Here is a 20,557-nt window from a genome sequence, read left to right on the forward strand (position 1 = left end):
TTAACCACTTGAGGACCTAGGGCTTTACCCCCCTTAAGGACCGGCCACTTTTTTTCCATTCAGACCACTGCAGCTTTCACGGTTTATTGCTCGCTCATACAACCTACCACCTAAATGAATTTTGGCTCCTTTTCTTGTCACTAATAAAGCTTTCTTTTGATGCTATTTGATTGCTCCTGCGATTTTTACTTTTTATTATATTCATCAAAAAAGACATGAATTTTGGCAAAAAAATGATTTTTTTAACTTTCTGTGCTGACAGTTTTCAAATAAAGTAAAATTTCTGTATACATGCAGCGCGAAAAATGTGGACAAACATGTTTTTGATAAAAAAAAAAACCATTCAGTGTATATTTATTGGTTTGGGTAAAAGTTATAGCGTTTACAAACTATGGTGCCAAAAGTGAATTTTCCCATTTTCAAGCATCTCTGACTTTTCTGACCCCCTGTCATGTTTCATGAGGGGCTAGAATTCCAGGATAGTATAAATACCCCCCAAATGACCCCATTTTGGAAAGAAGACATCCCAAAGTATTCACTGAGAGGCATAGTGAGTTCATAGAAGATATTATTTTTTGTCACAAGTAAGCGGAAAATGACACTTTGTGAGGAAAAAAAAAAAAAAAAAAAGTTTCCATTTCTTCTAACTTGCGACAAAAAAAAATGAAATCTGCCACGGACTCACCATGCCCCTCTCTGAATACCTTGAAGGGTCTACTTTCCAAAATGGGATCATTTGTGGGGTGTGTTTACTGTCCTGACATTTTGGGGGGTGCTAAATTGTAAGCACCCCTGTAAAGCCTAAAGGTGCTCATTGGACTTTGGACCCCTTAGCGCAGTTAGGCTGCAAAAAAGTGCCACACATGTGGTATTGCCGTACTCAGGAGAAGTAGTATAATGTGTTTTGGGGTGTATTTTTACACATACCCATGCTGGGTGGGAGAAATATCTCTGTAAATGACAATTTGTTAATTTTTTTTACACACAATTGTCCATTTACAGAGATATTTCTCCCACTCAGCATGGGTATGTGTAAAAATACACCACAAAACACATTATACTACTTCTCCTGAGTACGGCGATACCACATGTGTGGCACTTTTTTGCACCCTAACTGCGCTAAAGGGCCCAAAGTCCAATGAGTACCTTTAGGATTTCACAGGTCATTTTGAGAAATTTTGTTTCAAGACTACTCCTCACGGTTTAGGGCCCCTAAAATGCCAGGGCAGTATAGGAACCCCACAAATGACCCCATTTTAGAAAGAAGACACCCCAAGGTATTCCGTTAGTAGTATGGCGAGTTCATAGAAGATTTTATTTTTTGTCACAAGTTAGCGGAAAATGACACTTTGTGAAAAAACACAATTAAAATCAATTTCCGCTAACTTTTGACAAAAAATAAAATCTTCTATGAACTCACCATACTCCTAACGGAATACCTTGGGGTGTCTTCTTTCTAAAATGGGGTCATTTGTGGGGTTCCTATACTGCCCTGGCATTTTAGGGGCCCTAAACCGTGAGGAGTAGTCTTGAAACCAAATGTCGCAAAATGACCTGTGAAATCCTAAAGGTACTCATTGGACTTTGGGCCCTTTAGCGCAGTTAGGGTGCAAAAAAGTGCCACACATGTGGTATCGCCATACTCGGGAGAAGTAGTACAATGTGTTTTGGGGTGTATTTTTACACATACCCATGCTGGGTGGGAGAAATACCTCTGTAAATGGACAATTGTGTGTAAAAAAAATCAAAAGATTGTCATTTACAGAGGTATTTCTCCCACCCAGCATGGGTATGTGTAAAAATACACCCCAAAACACATTGTACTACTTCTCCCGAGTACGGCGATACCACATGTGTGGCACTTTTTTGCACCCTAACTGCACTAAGGGGCCCAAAGTCCAATGAGTACCTTTAGGATTTCACAGGTCATTTTTGTTTCAAGACTACTCCTCACGGTTTAGGGCCCCTAAAATGCCAGGGCAGTATAGGAACCCCACTAATGACCCCATTTTAGAAAGAAGACACCCCAAGGTATTCCGTTAGGAGTATGGTGAGTTCATAGAAGTTTTTATTTTTTTGTCACAAGTTAGCGGAAATTGATTTTAATAGTTTTTTTTCACAAAGTGTCATTTTCCGCTAACTTGTGACAAAAAATAAAATCTTCTATGAACTCACCATACTCCGTACGGAATACCTTTGGGTGTCTTCTTTCTAGAATGGGGTCATTTGTGGGGTTCCTATACTGCCCTGGCATTTTAGGGGCCCTAAACCGTGAGGAGTAGTCTTGAAACCAAATGTCGCAAAATGACCTGTGAAATCCTAAAGGTACTCATTGGACTTTGGGCCCCTTAGCGTACTTAGGGTGTAAAAAAGTGCCACACATGTGGTACCGCTGTACTCAGGAGAAGTAGTATAATGCGTTTTGGGGTGTATTTTTACACATACCCATGCTAAGTGGGAGAAATATCTCTGTAAATGACAATTGTTTGATTTTTTTACACACAATTGTCCATTTACATAGAAATTTCTCCCACCCAGCATGGGTATGTGTAAAAATACACCCCAAAACACATTATACTACTTTTCCTGAGTACGGCGGTACCACATGTGTGACACTTTTTTGCAGCCTAGGTGCGCTAAGGGGCCCAACGTCCTATTCACAGGTCATTTTGAAGCATTTGTTTTCTAGACTACTCCTCGCGGTTTAGGGCCCCTAAAATGCCAGGGCAGTATAGGAACCCCACAAGTGACCCCATTTTAGAAAGAAGACACCCCAAGGTATTCCGTTAGGTGTATGGCGAGTTCATAGAAGATTTTATTTTTTGTCACAAGTTAGTGAAAAATGACACTTTGTGAAAAAAAACCAATAAAAATTAATTTCCGCTAACTTTTGACAAAAAATTAAATCTTCTATGAACTCGTCATACACCTAACATAATACCTTGGGGTGTCTTTTTTTTCTAAAATGGGGTCACTTGTGGGGTTCCTATACCGCCCTGGCATTTTACAGGCCCAAAACCGTGAGTAGTCTGGAAACCAAATGTCTCAAAATGACTGTTCAGGGGTATAAGCATCTGCAAATTTTGATGACAGGTGGTCTATGAGGGGGCGAATTTTGTGGAACCGGTCATAAGCAGGGTGGCCTTTTAGATGACAGGTTGTATTAGGCCTGATCTGATGGATAGGAGTGCTAGGGGGGTGACAGGAGGTGATTGATGGGTGTCTCAGGGGGTGGTTAGAGGGGAAAATAGATGCAATCCATGCACTGGGGAGGTGATCGGAAGGGGGTCTGAGGGTTTGGCCGAGTGATCAGGAGCCCACACGGGGCAAATTGGGGCCTGATCTGATGGGTAGGTGTGCTAGGGGGTGACAGGAGGTGATTGATGGGTGTCTCAAGGTGTGATTAGAGGGGGGAATGGATGCAAGCAATGCACTGGCGAGGTGATCAGGGCTGGGGTCTGAGGGCATTCTGAGGGTGTGGGCGGGTGATTGAGTGCCCTAGGGGCAGATAGGGGTCTAATCTGATAGGTAGCAGTGACAGGGGGTGATTGATGGGTAATTAGTGGGTGTTTAGGGTAGAGAATAGATGGAAACACTGCGCTTGGGTGGTGATCTGATGTCGGATCTGCGGGCGATCTATTGGTGTGGGTGGGTGATCAGTTTGCCCGCAAGGGGCAGGTTAGGGGCTGATTGATGGGTGGCAGTGACAGGGGGTGATTGATGGGTGGCAGTGACAGGGGGTGATTGATGGGTGGCAGTGACAGGGGGTGATTGATGGGTGATTGATAGGTGATTGACAGGTAATCAGTGGGTTATTACAGGGGAGAACAGATGTAAATATTGCACTGGCGAATTGATAAGGGGGGGTCTGAGGGCAATCTGAGCGTGTAGGCGGGCGATTGGGTGCCCGCAAGGGGCAGATTAGGGTCTGATCTGATAGGTAACAGTGACAGGTGGTGATAGGGAGTGATTGATGGGTAATTAGTGGGTGTTTAGAGGAGAGAATAGATGGAAACACTGCGCTTGGGTGGTGATCTGATGTCGGATCTGCGGGCGATCTATTGGTGTGGGTGGGTGATCAGATTGCCCGCAAGGGGCAGGTTAGGGGCTGATTGTTGGGTGGCAGTGACAGGGGGTGATTGATGGGTGATAGGTGATTGGCAGGTGATTGACAGGTGATCAGTGGGTTATTACAGGGAAGGACAGATGTAATTAATGCACTGGCGAATTGATAAGGGGGGGGGGGGGGTCTGAGGGCAATCTGAGCGTGTGGGCGGGTGATTGGGTGCCCGCAAGGGGCAGATTAGGGTCTGATCTGATAGGTAACAGTGACAGGTGGTGATAGGGGGTGATTGATGGGTAATTAGTGGGTGTTTAGAGAAGATAACAGATGTAAACGATACATTTGGGAGGTAATCTGACGGCGGGTTTGCGGGCGATCTAATGGTGTGGGTGGGTGATCAGATTGCCCGCAAGGGGCAGGTTAGGGGCTGATTGATGGGTGGCAGTGACAGGGGGTGACAGGGGGTGATTGATGGGTGATAGGTGATTGGCAGGTGATTGACAGGTGATCAGTGGGTTATTACAGGGAAGAACAGATGTAATTAATGCACTGGTGAATTGATAAGGGGGGGTCAGAGGGCAATCTGAGCGTGTGGGCGGGTGATTGGGTGCCCGCAAGGGGCAGATTAGGGTCTGATCTGATAGGTAAAAGTGACAAGTGGTGATAGGGGGTGATTGATGGGTGATTGATGGGTAATTAGTGGGTGTTTAGAGGAGAGAATAGATGTAAACAATGGATTTGGGAGGTGATCTGATGTCGGATCTGTGGGCGATCTATTGGTGTGGGGGGGTGATCAGATTGCCCGCAAGGGGCAGGTTAGGGGCTGATTGATGGGTGGCAGTGACAGGGGGTGATTGACGGGTGATTGATGGGTGATTGACGGGTGATTGACAGGTGATTGACAGGTGATCAGGGGGATAGATGCATACAGTAAACAGGGGGGGTGGTCTGGGGGGGGGGGTCTGGGGAGAATCTGAGGGGTGGGGGGTGATCAGGAGGGGGCAGGGAGCAGGGGGGGGGGGATAAAAAAAAAATAGCGTTGACAGATAGTGACAGGGAGTGATTGATGGGTGATTAGGGGGGTGATTGGGTGCAAACAGGGGTCTGGGGGGTGGGCAGGGGGGGGGTCTGATGGGTGCTGTGGGCGATCTGGGGCAGGGGGGGGAGAAATCAGTGTGCTTGGGTGCAGACTAGGGTGGCTGCAGCCTGCCCTGGTGGTCCCTCGGACACTGGGACCACCAGGGCAGGAGGCAGCATGTATAATACACTTTGTAAACATTACAAAGTGTATTATACACTTTGTATGCGGCGATCGCGGGGTTAACATCCCGCCGGCGCTTCCGTATAGCCGGCGGGATGTTGCGGCGAGCGAACGGTGACAGGCGCCGGCGGAGGATCGCGTCACGGATGACGCGATCGCTCCGCCCATGCCCTTAAATGGACCGCCGCCTCTGTGGGTGAGGCCGTCCTGCAGGGCTCCACTTCCCCGCCGCCCCTGTGTAGTGGGCGGTCGGGAAGTGGTTAAGCTTCTTCTCAGCGCCGCTTAGTGTACCCATGGCTGCAGCTGACATCTCACATTATGTGACACATCGGTGAGTCACCTCAACACCAGCTGGAGCCATGAAGACCCAACACTATGCGGTACTGAAGAGTGGAAGCTAAAGATGCGCCTGGGAACCTGGAGAGCTCCTTTCTCTCATTGGGACCCTGTATGGACTTAATCCAGCTTTGACTTACCCAACAAGAAGGAAGCCTCTGGCTCCTGTAGAGGCATCCTTCAGACTACTGTTACCGCTTGCGGACTTGTTGGATCAAAGATCCGGACTGCACCCTTTTGTATGCACGAGTGCTGTTGTACTACATCTGCGTGAGTGCGGCCACATCTGCGCAGTAAGCCGGAGCAGCTCGTGCATGGATGGCTCTGCAGACATGGCACCCATGGATGAAGAGTGCGGCCTGGATATTTTATGGTGTCTTGGCCAGGAGGACACAGTTACTTAGATTTAAGGAGGCATTCCATGTAGAATTGTGTCAAGGGTTTCTGTTTACAGGATGACCCAGACAACAAACCATGTAGAAGTTCTGGTATTTTTTACTTGCAGAAAGCACAGGAAAAAAAGTGACAACTTTAAAATGATTTATCAGAAACCTATATTTGAAACAAAAGACGTAAATTCACTGTCTTCTTTCTTAAACACAATTGGTTAGACTAAAGAGTACAATAAATACAAGCAGGCATTTATACCGTATAAACAGATAAAAACTTCCACAATGTGTATAATTCAACCCTAAAAGTGTTAATCCAGCGTGTACTGGACTTTCCATGTAGCGTTGCACAGAAAAGGGACACATAAGGACCCAGTCAGAATTTTGACCATTCAGGGCAATTATGGCTGAAACCCCAACCATCCAGAACTCAGCTTTAGTCTCAGATTCCCTTCTCTGGAATAAATTCTACTGATTCCCATAGACACCAGAGTCTAGTGAAATCACAAAAAGGCACTTTTCCAAGGAGGGTTTACTGTCCTCTAAGGCAGGATTCTGATCCAAGGTACAATGTAATCACTATGTATCCAGTCACAACTCTTCTGCCTCCTTCTGACATTTTAAATATATATTCTTATTTACATCCAGGATTCTTCTCCTCGTGTCCACTCATTCAGTGTAACATAAAACAACCCCAGTATACAGTCCACAATATCCTTCCTTGGAGGCTGTGGGATCCTGCATATGACTAAGAGAAATGGATTCCTTCTGCATTAAATCCATGCAGCAACCTAACGAGGGACAAGGGAAACAAAACAAAAGGCACAATAAAGAATCTGGCAAGTGAAGTATATGGTCCTGTATTAGTCACAGAAAATTTGCCAACACCAAACCATTAAAAGTTAATTCTGGAAATAATGCATAACTGACTTTCACAAACACCACTGCACATGACAGGCAGGGGCCCCGGGCTCACCCACCACTTGAACCCCCCTCAACCCTGCATGCAACACCAAAGAGGCACTGCAGGCGGACACCAGTGCTCACACTACCAGGGGCATCATCCACAATTGCCCCTCAACTGCAGCCCTGCTAGATTTGGTATTGCAGACACCGGTGCAAGTACTTGCACCTTTTATAGGCTGTCTGCGGACCAATTTAAATGGCAGAGTGCTGTCTGGAAGTGAGCAATTGCTTTGCTCTTGCTTGGCATTCACTTGAGGGGCAGTTGTGGGTGCTTCCCCTGTTGGTGTGAGCGCTGGGGTCCACCTGTGCTACCCCCTTTGATGTGTCATGTAGGCTGGGGGTCCCAGGTGCTGGCAGAGCAGCGTTAGTGATTTTATTCTTTATATTCGCAGCTTCTAGTGTGTAGGCCAGTGATAGGGAGGAGGGCATGAGCGGGGCTACCTGCACTCAGTGCCCCCTGCTGGTAACAATCTACAATTATGTGTGGCGAGCTCTTTCTCCTGTCTATGCACAAATTGTTGCAGCACCTGCTAGATGTGGTATTGCAGACACAGATAAAAGTATTGGCTGAGAGACCATCTGCAGACCAATTTAAATGGCTGGCTGGGAGTAACTGCTTTTCTTGTGCATGACATTGACTTGCAAGTTTTTTTGTTTTTTTTTTTACTATTCTGATTAAGTTCTAAATTTCCAGAAGGAGAAAATTAAAGTTGTGAAAGCTTGAAGAAAATTCTGTACAGTTAGTCATAACAGAAGTTTGCCTTCTTAACCACTTAATGACCCAGCCTTTCCACCCCCCCCCCCCTTCTCCCCTTAAGGACCAGCGCTGATTTCGCTGATCTGTGCTGGGTGGGCTCTACAGCCCCCAGCACAGATCAAATACCAGGCAGAGCGACCAGATCACCCCCCCTTTTTCCCCACTAGGGGGATGATGTGCTGGGGGGGGGGGGGGGTCTGATCGCTCCTGCCTGCGTGTGGCTGGCGGGGGGGGGGGGGGGGGGGAAACCTCAAAGCCCCTCCACTGCAGGATTCCCCTTCCCCCTCTCCTCCCTCCCCCGGAGATCGGAGGCTGCACAGGAACGGATCTGTCCTGTGCAGCCTCTAACAGGCTCCTGCCTGTCATGTGACAGCGATCCCCGGCCGCTGATTGGCCGGGGATCGCTGATCTAGTACAACGCTGCTACTGTTAGCGTTGTACAAATGTAAACAAAGCGGATTATTTCCGCTTGTGTTTACATTTAGCCGCGATCAGCGGCCCGCAGGCTATTCACGGAGCCCCCCCCCCGCGAATTGACAGGAAGCTCGCGCGAGCGGCTGTTTCCTGATTAGCCTGCAGCCGGCAACGCAGATGTGCGTCGCTGGTCCTGCAGCTGCCACTTTGCCGACGCGCATTATGAGTGCGCGGTCGGCAAGTGGTTAAAACAAAAGGTATTTGCAATTATTCAGGTAGGAGCTCTGGGGTGTCCCACAATGCATCACTGCCGAATATGCAAATTATCTCATCTCTGTTGTCCTTGATAGTGAAACACACCTCCATAAAAAAATAATTTTGGGGAAAAACCGCATACCATTGCATTCCCATTGACTTTTATTATCTGCGTTTGATTATGCAACAAAACCTGTGTTTGAAAACGCATGCGTTTTTTTCCTGCGGCCCATAGACTTCCATTAGCGGCAAAAATGCAGCATTTTCCGCAACGCTAGCGTTTCTGCTATGTGTGCACCTAGCCTCAAGAAGGCAAACTTCTGATATGCATAGCATTTTAGTGAGGAGGCTTTTTGATCTCTTACCAGCCCCTTACACTAAAAGTTCTGGTTCACCATGAGCTTGCTGGGCAATCTGTAACTACAGTTATTCAGTAAAGGTTTTACTTTTGTTGGATACCTTTTGGCAGACGAATGAGGCTGACATGTATTTAACTGATTAATATACTTGTAAGGTGCCCATACATGGTACCATTTTTCATTATTTTTTTTTATTAGATAATTTAGTTTGATTATTCCGTTAGATTGAATATAAAGATTTTTCTAAAAAAAAACAAACGGGATAATCGTTCGAATTGATCGAAAAAAAAAAAAACGGCTGTGGGAGCAAACTCAGGGAGGGGGTGAACAAAAACACACCAACTACATGCAGACAGGGATTGAAAACCTGCAAGGTCTAGTCTCTAGTGTTACAAGGTGGGAATGACAACAAGTATTAGAGCGTGAGTTCAGTTTCCTGTATATATGTTCTGAATTGCCTAAGGTCCATTTTTTTTTCTGTGCGGCCAATTACATAGCATACTAATTATTCACATAAGAATGGGGGTGTAATTAGCAGTATGCAAAAAGAAAGAAAAAAAAACATGCAAAATGATGTTATTTACTATGTACTAAGTAATATGTGATATCATTTTTTGGATCTTGGAAATACCTGATGAAGTCGTCAATGTCCATACAACGTGCACGCTTCTCGTCAAACCCCGTATCTGTAAGAATCTTGTCAATCTTATCTGCTATGCTGAACTCTTCTGGGATTGCCTGTTTCAAGATAAAATATTTTGTGTAAAGCAGGAAGTAGATTTTTTGCAGGATTTGTATCAGCTGTAACAAAGAAATGTTTTTTTTTACAGGTTATGCTGTTGCTTATCTTTTAGAGCAGAGAGGAAGTTCTGAGTTTAGGTCTTTAATTGAACTGCAAGGTGTTTCTACACATCTTTACGCGCTAGCAAAGATAGGCAAGTTCTCTCAGGCAAAGTCTATTGTTCTCAAGATGATTCCATTGTCTTTGTATCTCTTAAGGGGCCCATACACTGGTCGATTTCATCGATCAATTGATTCTATAGAATTGATCGATCAGAAATCAATTCTATCAAATTCCCCATTCGATCGATTTGCGGCCGATTTCAATCTATTTGATCTGACAGGAAGGAAAATCTAGGTCAATATGCTACTGGCAGCATTTAATATCGGACATGATGGAAATTATCTATTGAACGCATCTATCTAACGTAAAAACGTATAGTGTGTTCATAGCATAAACAGTTTTCAGTTATACAGCTGCTGTTATATTTTGAAGGGCAAAAACTTGATAGATATAAATAAAAATATTCTTTTAAGTTCCCAGGCCAATGACACTCCATAGAATTTTCCTTTAAGCCTAGAATAACCTACACAAAAAGTTTTTTTGTACTTACAATGCTGTGAAGAGAGCAGTGTATTCGGTAATTCTTTTCTAGCAGCTCCTGAACAGCACTTGACCTAGGAGTTAAATATAAACCTATTTATAAGAGAAGTTTTTTTTAGACACAGGTGGTCAGGCACGTTTACTACAGGTTACTGTTAATTTTTGTTTATATAGGGCCAACATTTTCCGTGGTGCTGTCCAGAACACAAAATAGACAATACTGGGGGCCACAGATAAAAAGTTCACACACAGTACAAACATCCAACAACAGGAACACAAAATTTCTGTGCGATATAAAAAACATCCATTGATACAGACAAATGTTTTTATGGTGGAATAAGTACAGCAGTTTTTTGCATTAATTGTGAACCCTGACTGGGAGATATGATTTGTTTAAAAAAATTGGTAGAGTAATGTATTTGAGCTATATAAATAAATTAATAATAACTTACTTGAAAGCTGCCCTGAGGGTTTTATTTTTCCTTACAAAGGCAATTCTCACTAAACCATCCCATTCCTGTAGTAAAAATTGAAGGAAAAAAAAATACAATATCATTAATAATACACAATTACTACATAAACACTTTTGTGATTTGTAGTAATTTGTGAAAAAAATAATTCAGTTGCCAGATTAAACAGTGGAGGCTAAACTTGAATTGTTAAACAGCTTCTCCACCTACATTTCTCACTGGTACAGGACAAGCGAAAGAAAAGAGCTGTGAAAACATTATGATAATCAGATAGCTGGTACATAGTGCTTTTGGGAATGTCGTCCAGTCATGGTAAGAGGCATTGTGGTGTCCCATCTACAAATTGCTATATAAAACAGATTATCGTTTAACAAATAGTGTTCGACATAGGGAATTTGAAGCCTTGAATACTCCCAACCGACACTGTGTGCGAGTGTCTGGTACCGGACACTACTACAAAATATGGATGGGGGCAACTACTATCTAATGTTTGTACAAGATAGGTCTACTTATTCTCTTTGTTTATACAGTAATCATAGCACTTTATTTTGGTACAAATGTGTTTCTAAAAATAATCTGAAAGGGTTTTTGTAAAAGAACAACTGATTTTGGTGACTGGCTATCATTTCTATTTATACCAGGGCTGTGGAGTCAGTACAAAACTCATCTGACTCCTCAGTTTATGAAACTACTGACTCCAGGTACCCATAATTGTTCTGTCTCCTCAACTCCGATTCCACAGCCCTTGTAGAGCAATAAAGTGGGTACAAAAATCATCCAACTTTGACTCCTCAGTTTATGAAACCACCGACTCCAGGCACAAAAAAAATTGCTCTGACTACATAGCCCTGTTTTATGCTATGAGATATATCTACTACAGTCTTACCTGGAAGTTGATGGGTGGGGGAGGATTCTTTGGCTCTATCCTGACAACGCTGGACTCCACCTTTGGAGGTGGCCTGAAATTGTTCTTCCCAACCTATGTAGTATTATGATAGAAAGAAAGCTGAATTAGTACACTTGTGTTAGTTTTAGATCTGCCAATAAAAGTTTCAATATTTTACACCCTAATCTCCGCTCTAATAGTAGATGGGACATTCCTTGCCGACTTGTCTGGGACTGACTGCTTCAAACTGCATACTGCACTGCCAGGCACAGAGCCTTAAAGTTTGCTAAGGAGATGTTAAAGCAGCAGTGAAAGCAAACTACCCAATGGAATTGGCATTTACAACTGTTAGAGAACTCCAATCTGGCAAACCAGGACTGAATTTTTCTAAATATTGTCTGGTGTAACGTCCAAAAACTCCCATGGGTCTTTTTAGGTCACTTAAAGATCAATAAAAGTAACCCAGGTGAAGTCTCCTGCACACATACAAAGCTGTTGACATTGATGCCGATATGGATCCTGGACACCTTACCTGCGATATGCAGAACATGTATCATAACTAGTAGGTGGAACCTGACACACCCAAGGGGTTGGGGGAGGTACTTGTCTCTACCATATTTAAAGCATGGTCTAACAGCAGCAGTCCATGTCTGACTTGGGCTATATTTCCGGGGGAAATTATGTTTTTATATTTGTGGGTTATATCTTAGCACTGTACTTTATCCTATATACTCCTGACGAAGCCTTTTGGGGTGAAACATGTTGTGTGGTTGGCACTGTACATATGAGAACAATCTATTGATTTGACCTTAGCTTATTGGGTGCTTACACCTGTTTAGTTTTGTGTGAGCTGGAGAGAGGTTGCACCACTGGTTTACACACTTCCACCCCAGACTATCACACACTACTACTGTGTATCGCTGGGAATAGGGGACTAGTGATAGCCCCCTTTCAACTGTGTATAGGGTTGGTGGGGGATCGACTATGACCTCCCAATTACATCCCCCTCGATAGTTTAGTGACACAGTGTATACTATATTTTGGTGTGCACCTTGTTTGTTGATAGTTTATGGAAAGCTTGGTTTTCTCTTAAAATGCATTTAAGGTATAACTTTTATTGTACGACAGTGCTTGTCTGTTCGGACATAGTTTGCATTCAGTATGTCCCTGTACAACTCATGTATTGTATGCATTCTGCCAGATTACCCATGGTGCACTCAACCAATCTAGGCTGCCACAAGTTACACTAAGCAGAACTCAGGATGAGTGTTGGTATATCCAGAATAATGAATATACAAGAAAACATGTCAACTTCCTCCTTACCTTCATGAGGTGATCCACGCGAGCCAGTAGCTGGGTGTTGATGGAGAGGCGGCAGTACAGTTTCTCTCCTGGTTTGGCAACAAGTCGCATTGCAAACTCTCTCTGAAACATCAGCACGGCACATCTGGTGTACAGGAAGAGATAGGATGTAAATAGCACCAACAGCAAATCTGGTTTATGACAACTACTGGAGCAATGCAGTGGCTGCAAATTTGGAAACACAAACAGGTTTCATTGTCCGAAACAAATCACTGGAATCAAGATTAGAGTGCCACAGTCCTAGCAGAAAGGTGAGGTCAGAAATCTGGAACTATGAGAAAGAGCAGCAGTGGCGAGTATTGCAGGGGCAGTGTTGAACTAGTCAGTACTAAAACCTCATACATTCAATATGAGGCATGCTGCCAGGCGACCGTGCAGGGCTGAGGCTGTACAGATGCGTTGCTAGCCAGCTACGTGGGAAAGGGGGCTGACAGAATGGCAGAATGCGGCGTGGGAACCAGGTGGGCAGGGAGGACAACAATGTTCTCAGCCATAGATATCCGCAAGGGGGGGGGGGGGGGAATTCTGTCTTACACAAGCTGGATTTGATCCAAGTTTCATCTACAGTGTGCTCAAGGCTTAAAGTGATCCCGAGCCGAAATAAAAAAATATACTTACCTAAAGAGGGGGAAGCCTCAGGATTTTGTACCCGAGCTTGGGTACACTAACTCTTCTGTACCTCATTTAACAATGTGATTTTAGGACGGCTTCAGGATATACACAGGCAAATGGTGATGTTTATAAAAACATAAAAAGTGACAGCTAGAGGCTCATAAATGACCATTTCAGATGTTACATTAACAAATCAGGCTTACATTGAGGATTAGCGGGACTGGGAAATACAGCAAGTCTCTTCACTCAGCACTAAATGCAGTCTGATTCAGATAACCACATGACTTACCTGAAGAAGGGTCTGTGAAGGAGGAGCTTGAAAACAAACGGAGAAGAAATCTACACAGAGGAGATGTGAAATGTTAGGCGAGCTTAGACATGTTTATCTCCACTGACTAAGAAGTGTTTAAGTACAATACCTGGTAGGGCAAGTTGGCTACACATAGATCAAAAAAAGGCAAATCTGTCTTTAGCACATCGCCAACCAAAATCTGAAGTTTGTTTCCAACAGCTCTGTACAAGAAATTAAAGATGAACTGCAGTGTAAATAACATAATGAAAAAAAGTGCTTAATTTTTACAATAATTATTTATAAATGTTTGAACATAGTAAAATCTTTCCTCTCCCCGATTTATATTCTGAAATGTATCACATGGTGACAATCTTTGCTGCTGGCAGGTGATGTCTGTGGAAAGAGCTGATGCATTTTCGGCAGTTGGAAACAGCTGTTATTTCCCACAATGCAACAAGGCTCTCACATTGTGATGTCAGCACCATGGTCCTGACATCAATCTGTGGGAGGGGTTTCACCACAATATCAGCCATACAGAGCCCCCTCTGATGATCTGTTTGAGAAAAAGCAAAGATTTATCATGGGAAAGGGGGTATCAGCTACTGATTGGGATGAAGTTCAATGTTTGGTTACGGTTTCTCTTTAAATACGTGTGTTTTTCTACACTGCCTACTTACACTTCATCCTGTGAGCTAATAGAATTCCAATTTTCACTTCTGCATTTAGCTGGATTGTTAATTTGCTAAACTACTCAAAGATGATTACTTAAAATGAAACAATTATTTTGCCAAGCAGAACATTTCAAATATGATTTCCATTGGGTTGTAGAGCTATGTGCTAAAATAATGGTAGTAATGTGCCATCTAGTGGCCATAGGTAGAAACATATGTACATTTTACCACACAAAGGCATTTATTTTTTTATGATGGGGGAAAATGCATTAATTTGACAAAAAAAAAAAATCATACTGTACAGTAAAGTTCCAGCCTGCTGAGTAAAGTGACATACCTGTACCATCAATCAGAATTTAGAAAGAATGTCAGGGGCATTACAAATAAGAAGTAAACATTATAGAGCAAGTGTCCCCAAACTTTTTCGGTCAAGGGCCGGATCAACCTACTTCAGACTGCTGGGGGGCCGGAACATACATAGAATGATGTTGAAAAACATTACATTGAATCTAGGTACTGATTCCCCCCAATCATGCCCAGAGGAGTACTCCCAGCAGCAGCCATTCAGTCATGCAGCACCCAAAGAAACTCATTGTGCACCAGACAGTGATGCATACCCAGGTAAAAATGTATGTGTGTCACCCGATGCAGAAATTGGATTGGAAGCCAGCGAATTACTACTCGCTGGCTTCTACAGTATGTGGATGGGTGGTTCCAGCGCGGCTATGCTATATGCAGGCCGCTGATATTTAAAAAAGTGCAGTGGGCCACATCTATAAGTTATACATTTTGTGTTTGGGGGGCCAGTAAAAAATAGCCTCAGGTGGCCGAATTCGGCCCGCAGTTTGAGGACCACTGTTATACAGGGTTCCATCATTCCTCTGACCAGGGATTAACTAGTATCAAAACTGAACATATGGAACTTAAAAATAACAGTTTACATGGTTCTTAATAGGGCTTTATTGTTTAAAGGACATTTGAAGTGAGAGGGATATGGAGGCCGCCATATTGATTTTCTTATAACTAATACCAATTGCCTGGCTGTCTTGCTGATCTTTGTGGCTGCAGTAGTGTCACACACCTAAAGCAAACATGCGGCAAACCCAGTCGAACATCTGACCCGACGTGTTTGTTTGGGGGCTAAGGCTATGAGTATTAGAGGCAGAGGATCATCAGGACAGACGTCACCTACACGTGCCCCACGAGCAAAACGCTGGCAACCACGTGGGGCACAAGCAGGTACAGTATTAATGCATGGGCACATGAGGGATACGTGGACATTTTGAGGCGACATCAATCGGTAATCGGCCTGTGGTTTATGGCTGCCAACAGATCGCTCTCCAATCAGATTCGATTAGAGAGATCTGTCTCTTGGTCAATTGGCCACCAAATTTGTTTGATGTATGGCCACCCTTAGGAGGTAGATGATCAGCAGAACAGCCAAGCAATCTGCATTGTTTAAAAGTTAACAAATATGTCAGCCTCCATATTCCTCTCCCTTCAGGTGCGCTTCGATTCCTCCACTTTTACATCTTGTTATTCTATTCATACTTACGAGCCCTGGACTCTCTTCTGAAGCTCTGCCACAAGCCTTGTGTCCAACTCACAGGCGACAACCTAGGAAGAGAGGACATTCATAAACTCCACGTCCATATCCATGAAGCGCAAGGTTCAAAAGACTAGATTCTCAGTGGACACTTTAGGTAGGCCCTTGTATTACAAATGTGGTAAAACTGAACAAGCCTTTACAACTGTGTTTGTATGGTCAACTTTAGAACATAATAAACACAACGTGTCAGCAAATCAACTCAGCATTTTCAGATTTGCTCGTATTAGGGCTGGTTCACACCAAGTGCGCTTTTGAAAGTGTCAGCGTATCAAAAAAGCGGTTTGCTAATGTGTTTGCTTGGGCTAGTTCACAACAGAGCAATTTCATTTTTCCCCAAATGCAAATGCGGGTCCTGCAGCATTTTGGAGGGGATTACGTTTCAATGTGAAGTATAAGAAGAACTGTAGATTTGCTTAAAATAAATAAATCGATGAACAGAGCATTTTTCAAAGTGTTTTTTTTTGCTAGGAGCTGTTCACTTCCAGGTCAAAGTGTACTTCCTGTTTTGCCACAAGAACTACAAAATGGCTAAATGCTAACACTCCAAAATCATTAGACTTTAATAGAAAATCGCTAGGCCCATCCCGGGAGTAGCTACTGCAAAGCGCTACAAAAAAGTTTGTGATTTTTAGTGTGAACTTATCCTTACACTTTTTTTTAATTATTATTTTATAATATTATTATTGGGACATAGTTACTTTTCATCTAGGAAATGCTGATCACATTCCATACTATCTAAAGGTACAATCTTTAATCAACCTGACCATAAAATATAAGATTCTAACTGAAAAGTATATTTAGGATTACAGTAAGCCAAAATCTGTTGATCCTCGTACTTCATGGAATTCCATCCCATTACCAGACTGTACTGTGTATGCACGATTCCTGCAGGTTGTATGTGTGAACTCATGAAACTCAAATGTAATCTCTGGTTTTCAGCATTAAACAGAGCATACACCAAACTGGAAAATAAAGAAATGTTTTTGAAGCTACTGATAGGTTTAATAGTCATTCCTCTACTTATTAGCTCATAAGCTGATGAGTGCCAACGTGGTACTGAAATTATCAGATTGTGTTCAGCTAATACCAGCTGTGTAATGGTGGCCATACATCTGTTGATTTTACGGCCTTTCAACCATCCGATTTGATTATCGAATCGGATGAAAATTGGTGCTACAACAAGCATGCCAGATCGAAGATGTGACTAATTTTGAGCAGAAATTGGTGGAATGTATCGATTGGACATGGTGGGAAATCTTGGGCCGACGTGGTGAACTGGGTGCGCAGAGGTAACAGCGTGCAATATCGTGATGACCGATGAACACAACGGAACCCCCAGCTGCTATCCCACCTCATGTTATCTCATGTTAGATGTCCCCTCGGTGGCCGTGCATGGTGTGTCCATGTTCCAGGAGCGTCTTGTACATGTTCTCCTCCAATTGGTGGCCTCCTGTGTCCCCATGTGTCCTCCTGTATCCTCATGTGTCCCCCATGTCTTCTCCTCTGTCCTCCTGTATCACCCCATGTGTCCTTCTGTGTCCTCATGTATTCCCCACGTGTCCTCATGTATCCTTCTGTGTCCCCGTGTGTCCTTCTGTATCCTCATGTGTGCTCCTGTGTCCCCCATGTGTCCTCCTGTATCCCCCATGTGTCCTTCTGCATCCCCCATGTGTCCTTCTGTGTCCCCCATGTGTCCTTCTGTGTCCCCCATGTGTCCTCCTGTCCGTTTCTGTGCCTCCTCCCCCTTGTGTCTCCTGGCCCCCGGTTGTAGCAGCAACTTACCTCTTCCACGCTCCCGTGGCGATTGCAGACCTCTGCGCTCCCTCCCCCTTGTCTTTCCTGGCCACCCGTGTGTTGTTGTGTCGTTTGATCTCTCCCATGTCACCTGACTGCCATGGCAGATAAGCTTATTTAAAAGCACAGGATGTTAAGAATACGTCTGCTTCCATGAAAGCAGGAAGTAGAAAGAGTGCAGATTTATAGCAGAATTTGTATCTGCTGTAACAAAAATGGGTACTTATCCGTTAGCCGGGCGCATCCGGCAGGTGGCGCTAATTACTATTCCTCCTCCAGGCCAACATGGATAGTAGGGAAAGATGTAACTCTGGTGGAGTTTTGTCGCCACCTAGGGGATGTGCCCGGCTAACGGATAAGTACCCAAAAATGTTTTTATTCAAAAGTTATTATACTGTTACTTATCTTTTAGAGTTGAGATGAAGTTCAGGTCCACTTAAGAAACCAATTAAATTGGAACAGTTAAAACTATCTGGGAAATGAGAATTGTAGTTTCAGACTTGGTGGTTACCTTCTTTGCTTTTTCCAACAACTTTACAGTCATATTTCCTGTTCCGGGACCAACCTCAAGCACCACATCTGTTGGCCGAATAGCAGCCTGAAAGACAAATGGAAGACACATCATTAATACGCAACTTATACTGGCATTTCTGGATTAAGAGTATCTACACACTAGACGAAGCAGCACATTACTAACCTTGTCAATAATGCTGTTCACTATGAGAGGGTTCTTGAGAATATGCTGTCCAACACCAGTATTGAACATAACACCTGAATGACAAAAATCACTGCTGAGTAATAGATTCATCATCTGGAATTCAGTAGTTTAAGTAATCCTTAAATAAGTAACAAAATGACAATTACATCCTAGCGGCACTGATGTGAAAGCGACACGAGCCACACTAGTTGCTAGGGGCAACAGCAGTCCTCCTACAAATCCCCTAAGTTAGTCTTCCCTTCCTTAGCGGTACTAATGTGGAAGCAACATGAGCCAGACTGGTTGCTATGGGCAACAGCAGCCCTCCTGCAAATCTCCCATGATGGGCTTCCCTTCCTTAGTGGTATTGATGCAGAAGCTACAAGCCAGACTAGTTGCTAGGGGCAACAGCATCCCTCCTACAAATCCCCGTGAAGGGCTTCCCTTTCCTAGTGTAGTGGTACTGATGCAGCAGCAACATCAGAATCAGAATCATTTATTTCGCCAAGTGCGACCGAGGTCGAACCCGGAATTGGTTGTGGTACACATGGCAATGGCAACAGACAATAGACAGTTACATAAGCATAACAAACATAACAAGCGAGACAGTCATAGAGAATAGCAATAATACAAGCAAGACAGGCAATAGTACAACGAGACAGGCAGTGCCTACACATTTTTAACGGTCTATGGATAAGTAGGTTAGATGAAAGAGTCCAAGAAGAGCACCAGGGTGATAGCTGGTTCTTTACAGGCCCTGGCTCCATGAGCTAGAACAGTTGCTAGGGGCAACACCAGCCCTTCTACAAATCCCCCATGTTGGGTTTCCCTTCCTTAGTGGTACTAATGTGGAAGCAACGGGCCAGACAAGTTGCTATGGGCAACAGCAGCCCTCCTACATATCCCCTGTGATTGGCTTCCCATTCCTAGTGGTACTGATGCAGAAGCAACACGAGCTAGAACAGTTGCTAGGGGCAACAGTAGCCCTCTTACAAATCCCCATGAAGGGCTTCCCTTTCCTAGTGTAGTGGTACTGATGCAGCAGCAACATGAGTTAGAACAGTTGCTAGGGGCAACACCAGCCCTTCTACAAATCCCCCATGTTGGGTTTCCCTTCCTTAGTGGTACTAATGTGGAAGCAACGGGCCAGACAAGTTGCTATGGGCAACAGCAGCCCTCCTACATATCCCCTGTGATTGGCTTCCCATTCCTAGTGGTACTGATGCAGAAGCAACACGAGCTAGAACAGTTGCTAGGGGCAACAGTAGCCCTCTTACAAATCCCCCGTGAAGAGCTTCCCTTTCCTAGTGGTACCTATGAGGAAGTGACACGAGCCACACTAGTTGCCATGGGCAACAGCAGCGCTACAGTTTCCAGGACACACCTTGGCCCCGGATCTCCTGGTGCACCCGGCTCTTCTTCTCCGCTCGCACTTTAGGCATGGCTGCTGGCGGTAGACGGTTTCTCACAGCTCCCACAACTCCAGCAACGTGCTAGTACCGCTGCTATCCCAGCTGCGCACTCCTGTGACGTCACCGCGACGCCCAGCTGGCAGGAGCATGCCGGGAAGTGTAGTGCTTGCAGGAGAGGATTGTGCCAGGGCAGGAGGGCGAGGTAAGTGGCGGGGATTGTCCCCGCAGGCACTGGACGGGGTGCAGGGCTGCAGATGTGAGGCGAGAGTGGATTGGGGTGTGTGTGGAGGCCGCCATTCCCGCTCAGCTGTAGTGTGGGTGACGGGGGAGGGAGTGTGGCGTGCTACACGTGACCGGAGACTGGCTGCTCATCAGCTGCTGCACACACCGAGCCAGCAACTCACGTGTAACCCTGACCTGTGGCTGCCTGCTATCTGGAGCTGCCCCCAAACTGCATATAGATTGTTACCCCCAGTCTGTGCTCTGCTGGGTCAGACAGCACTCAGCCAGGGAGTCCCAGAGTGACCACAGGGACAGCCACTGAACTGCACAGTTACACTTATCCTGT

The 20,557-nt window shown here is 44.6% G+C and overlaps 2 protein-coding genes across 5 annotated transcripts in view; one reads left to right on the plus strand and one right to left on the minus strand.

The window, feature by feature from the left end:
- Positions 1–6,197: 6,197 nt before the first annotated feature.
- Positions 6,198–20,120, minus strand: DIMT1 (DIM1 rRNA methyltransferase and ribosome maturation factor). Of its 3 annotated transcripts, none has more exons than XM_068249689.1 (12): positions 19,962–20,120; positions 18,578–18,651; positions 18,392–18,478; positions 16,033–16,094; positions 13,934–14,027; positions 13,804–13,853; positions 12,864–12,987; positions 11,541–11,633; positions 10,637–10,701; positions 10,195–10,258; positions 9,432–9,538; positions 6,198–6,840 (listed from the first exon to the last, which is right to left on the minus strand). In XM_068249689.1, exons 1-12 carry the CDS (start codon positions 20,017–20,019, stop codon positions 6,798–6,800), a joined length of 921 nt encoding a protein of 306 aa, XP_068105790.1. In that variant the 5' UTR covers positions 20,020–20,120; the 3' UTR covers positions 6,198–6,797. The 3 variants fall into 3 exon arrangements, with proteins under 3 accessions (XP_068105790.1, XP_068105800.1, XP_068105793.1); XM_068249699.1 differs by lacking the exon at positions 19,962–20,120 and adding an exon at positions 19,855–19,873; XM_068249692.1 differs by lacking the exon at positions 19,962–20,120 and adding an exon at positions 18,745–19,837.
- IPO11 (importin 11) overlaps positions 19,921–20,557 on the plus strand; it is a 604,534-nt gene continuing 603,897 nt past the window's right edge. Inside the window, exon 1 of one of the 2 annotated variants that reach the window (XM_068249679.1) lies at positions 19,921–20,191. The gene's annotated coding sequence lies outside the window, so the exon portion shown is untranslated. The remainder of the gene's footprint in view (positions 20,192–20,557) is intronic. The other variant, XM_068249671.1, reaches the window with a different exon arrangement.

This window comes from Hyperolius riggenbachi, chromosome 1 (genome assembly GCF_040937935.1).
Source record: "Hyperolius riggenbachi isolate aHypRig1 chromosome 1, aHypRig1.pri, whole genome shotgun sequence".
NCBI classification, from domain to species: domain Eukaryota; kingdom Metazoa; phylum Chordata; class Amphibia; order Anura; family Hyperoliidae; genus Hyperolius; species Hyperolius riggenbachi.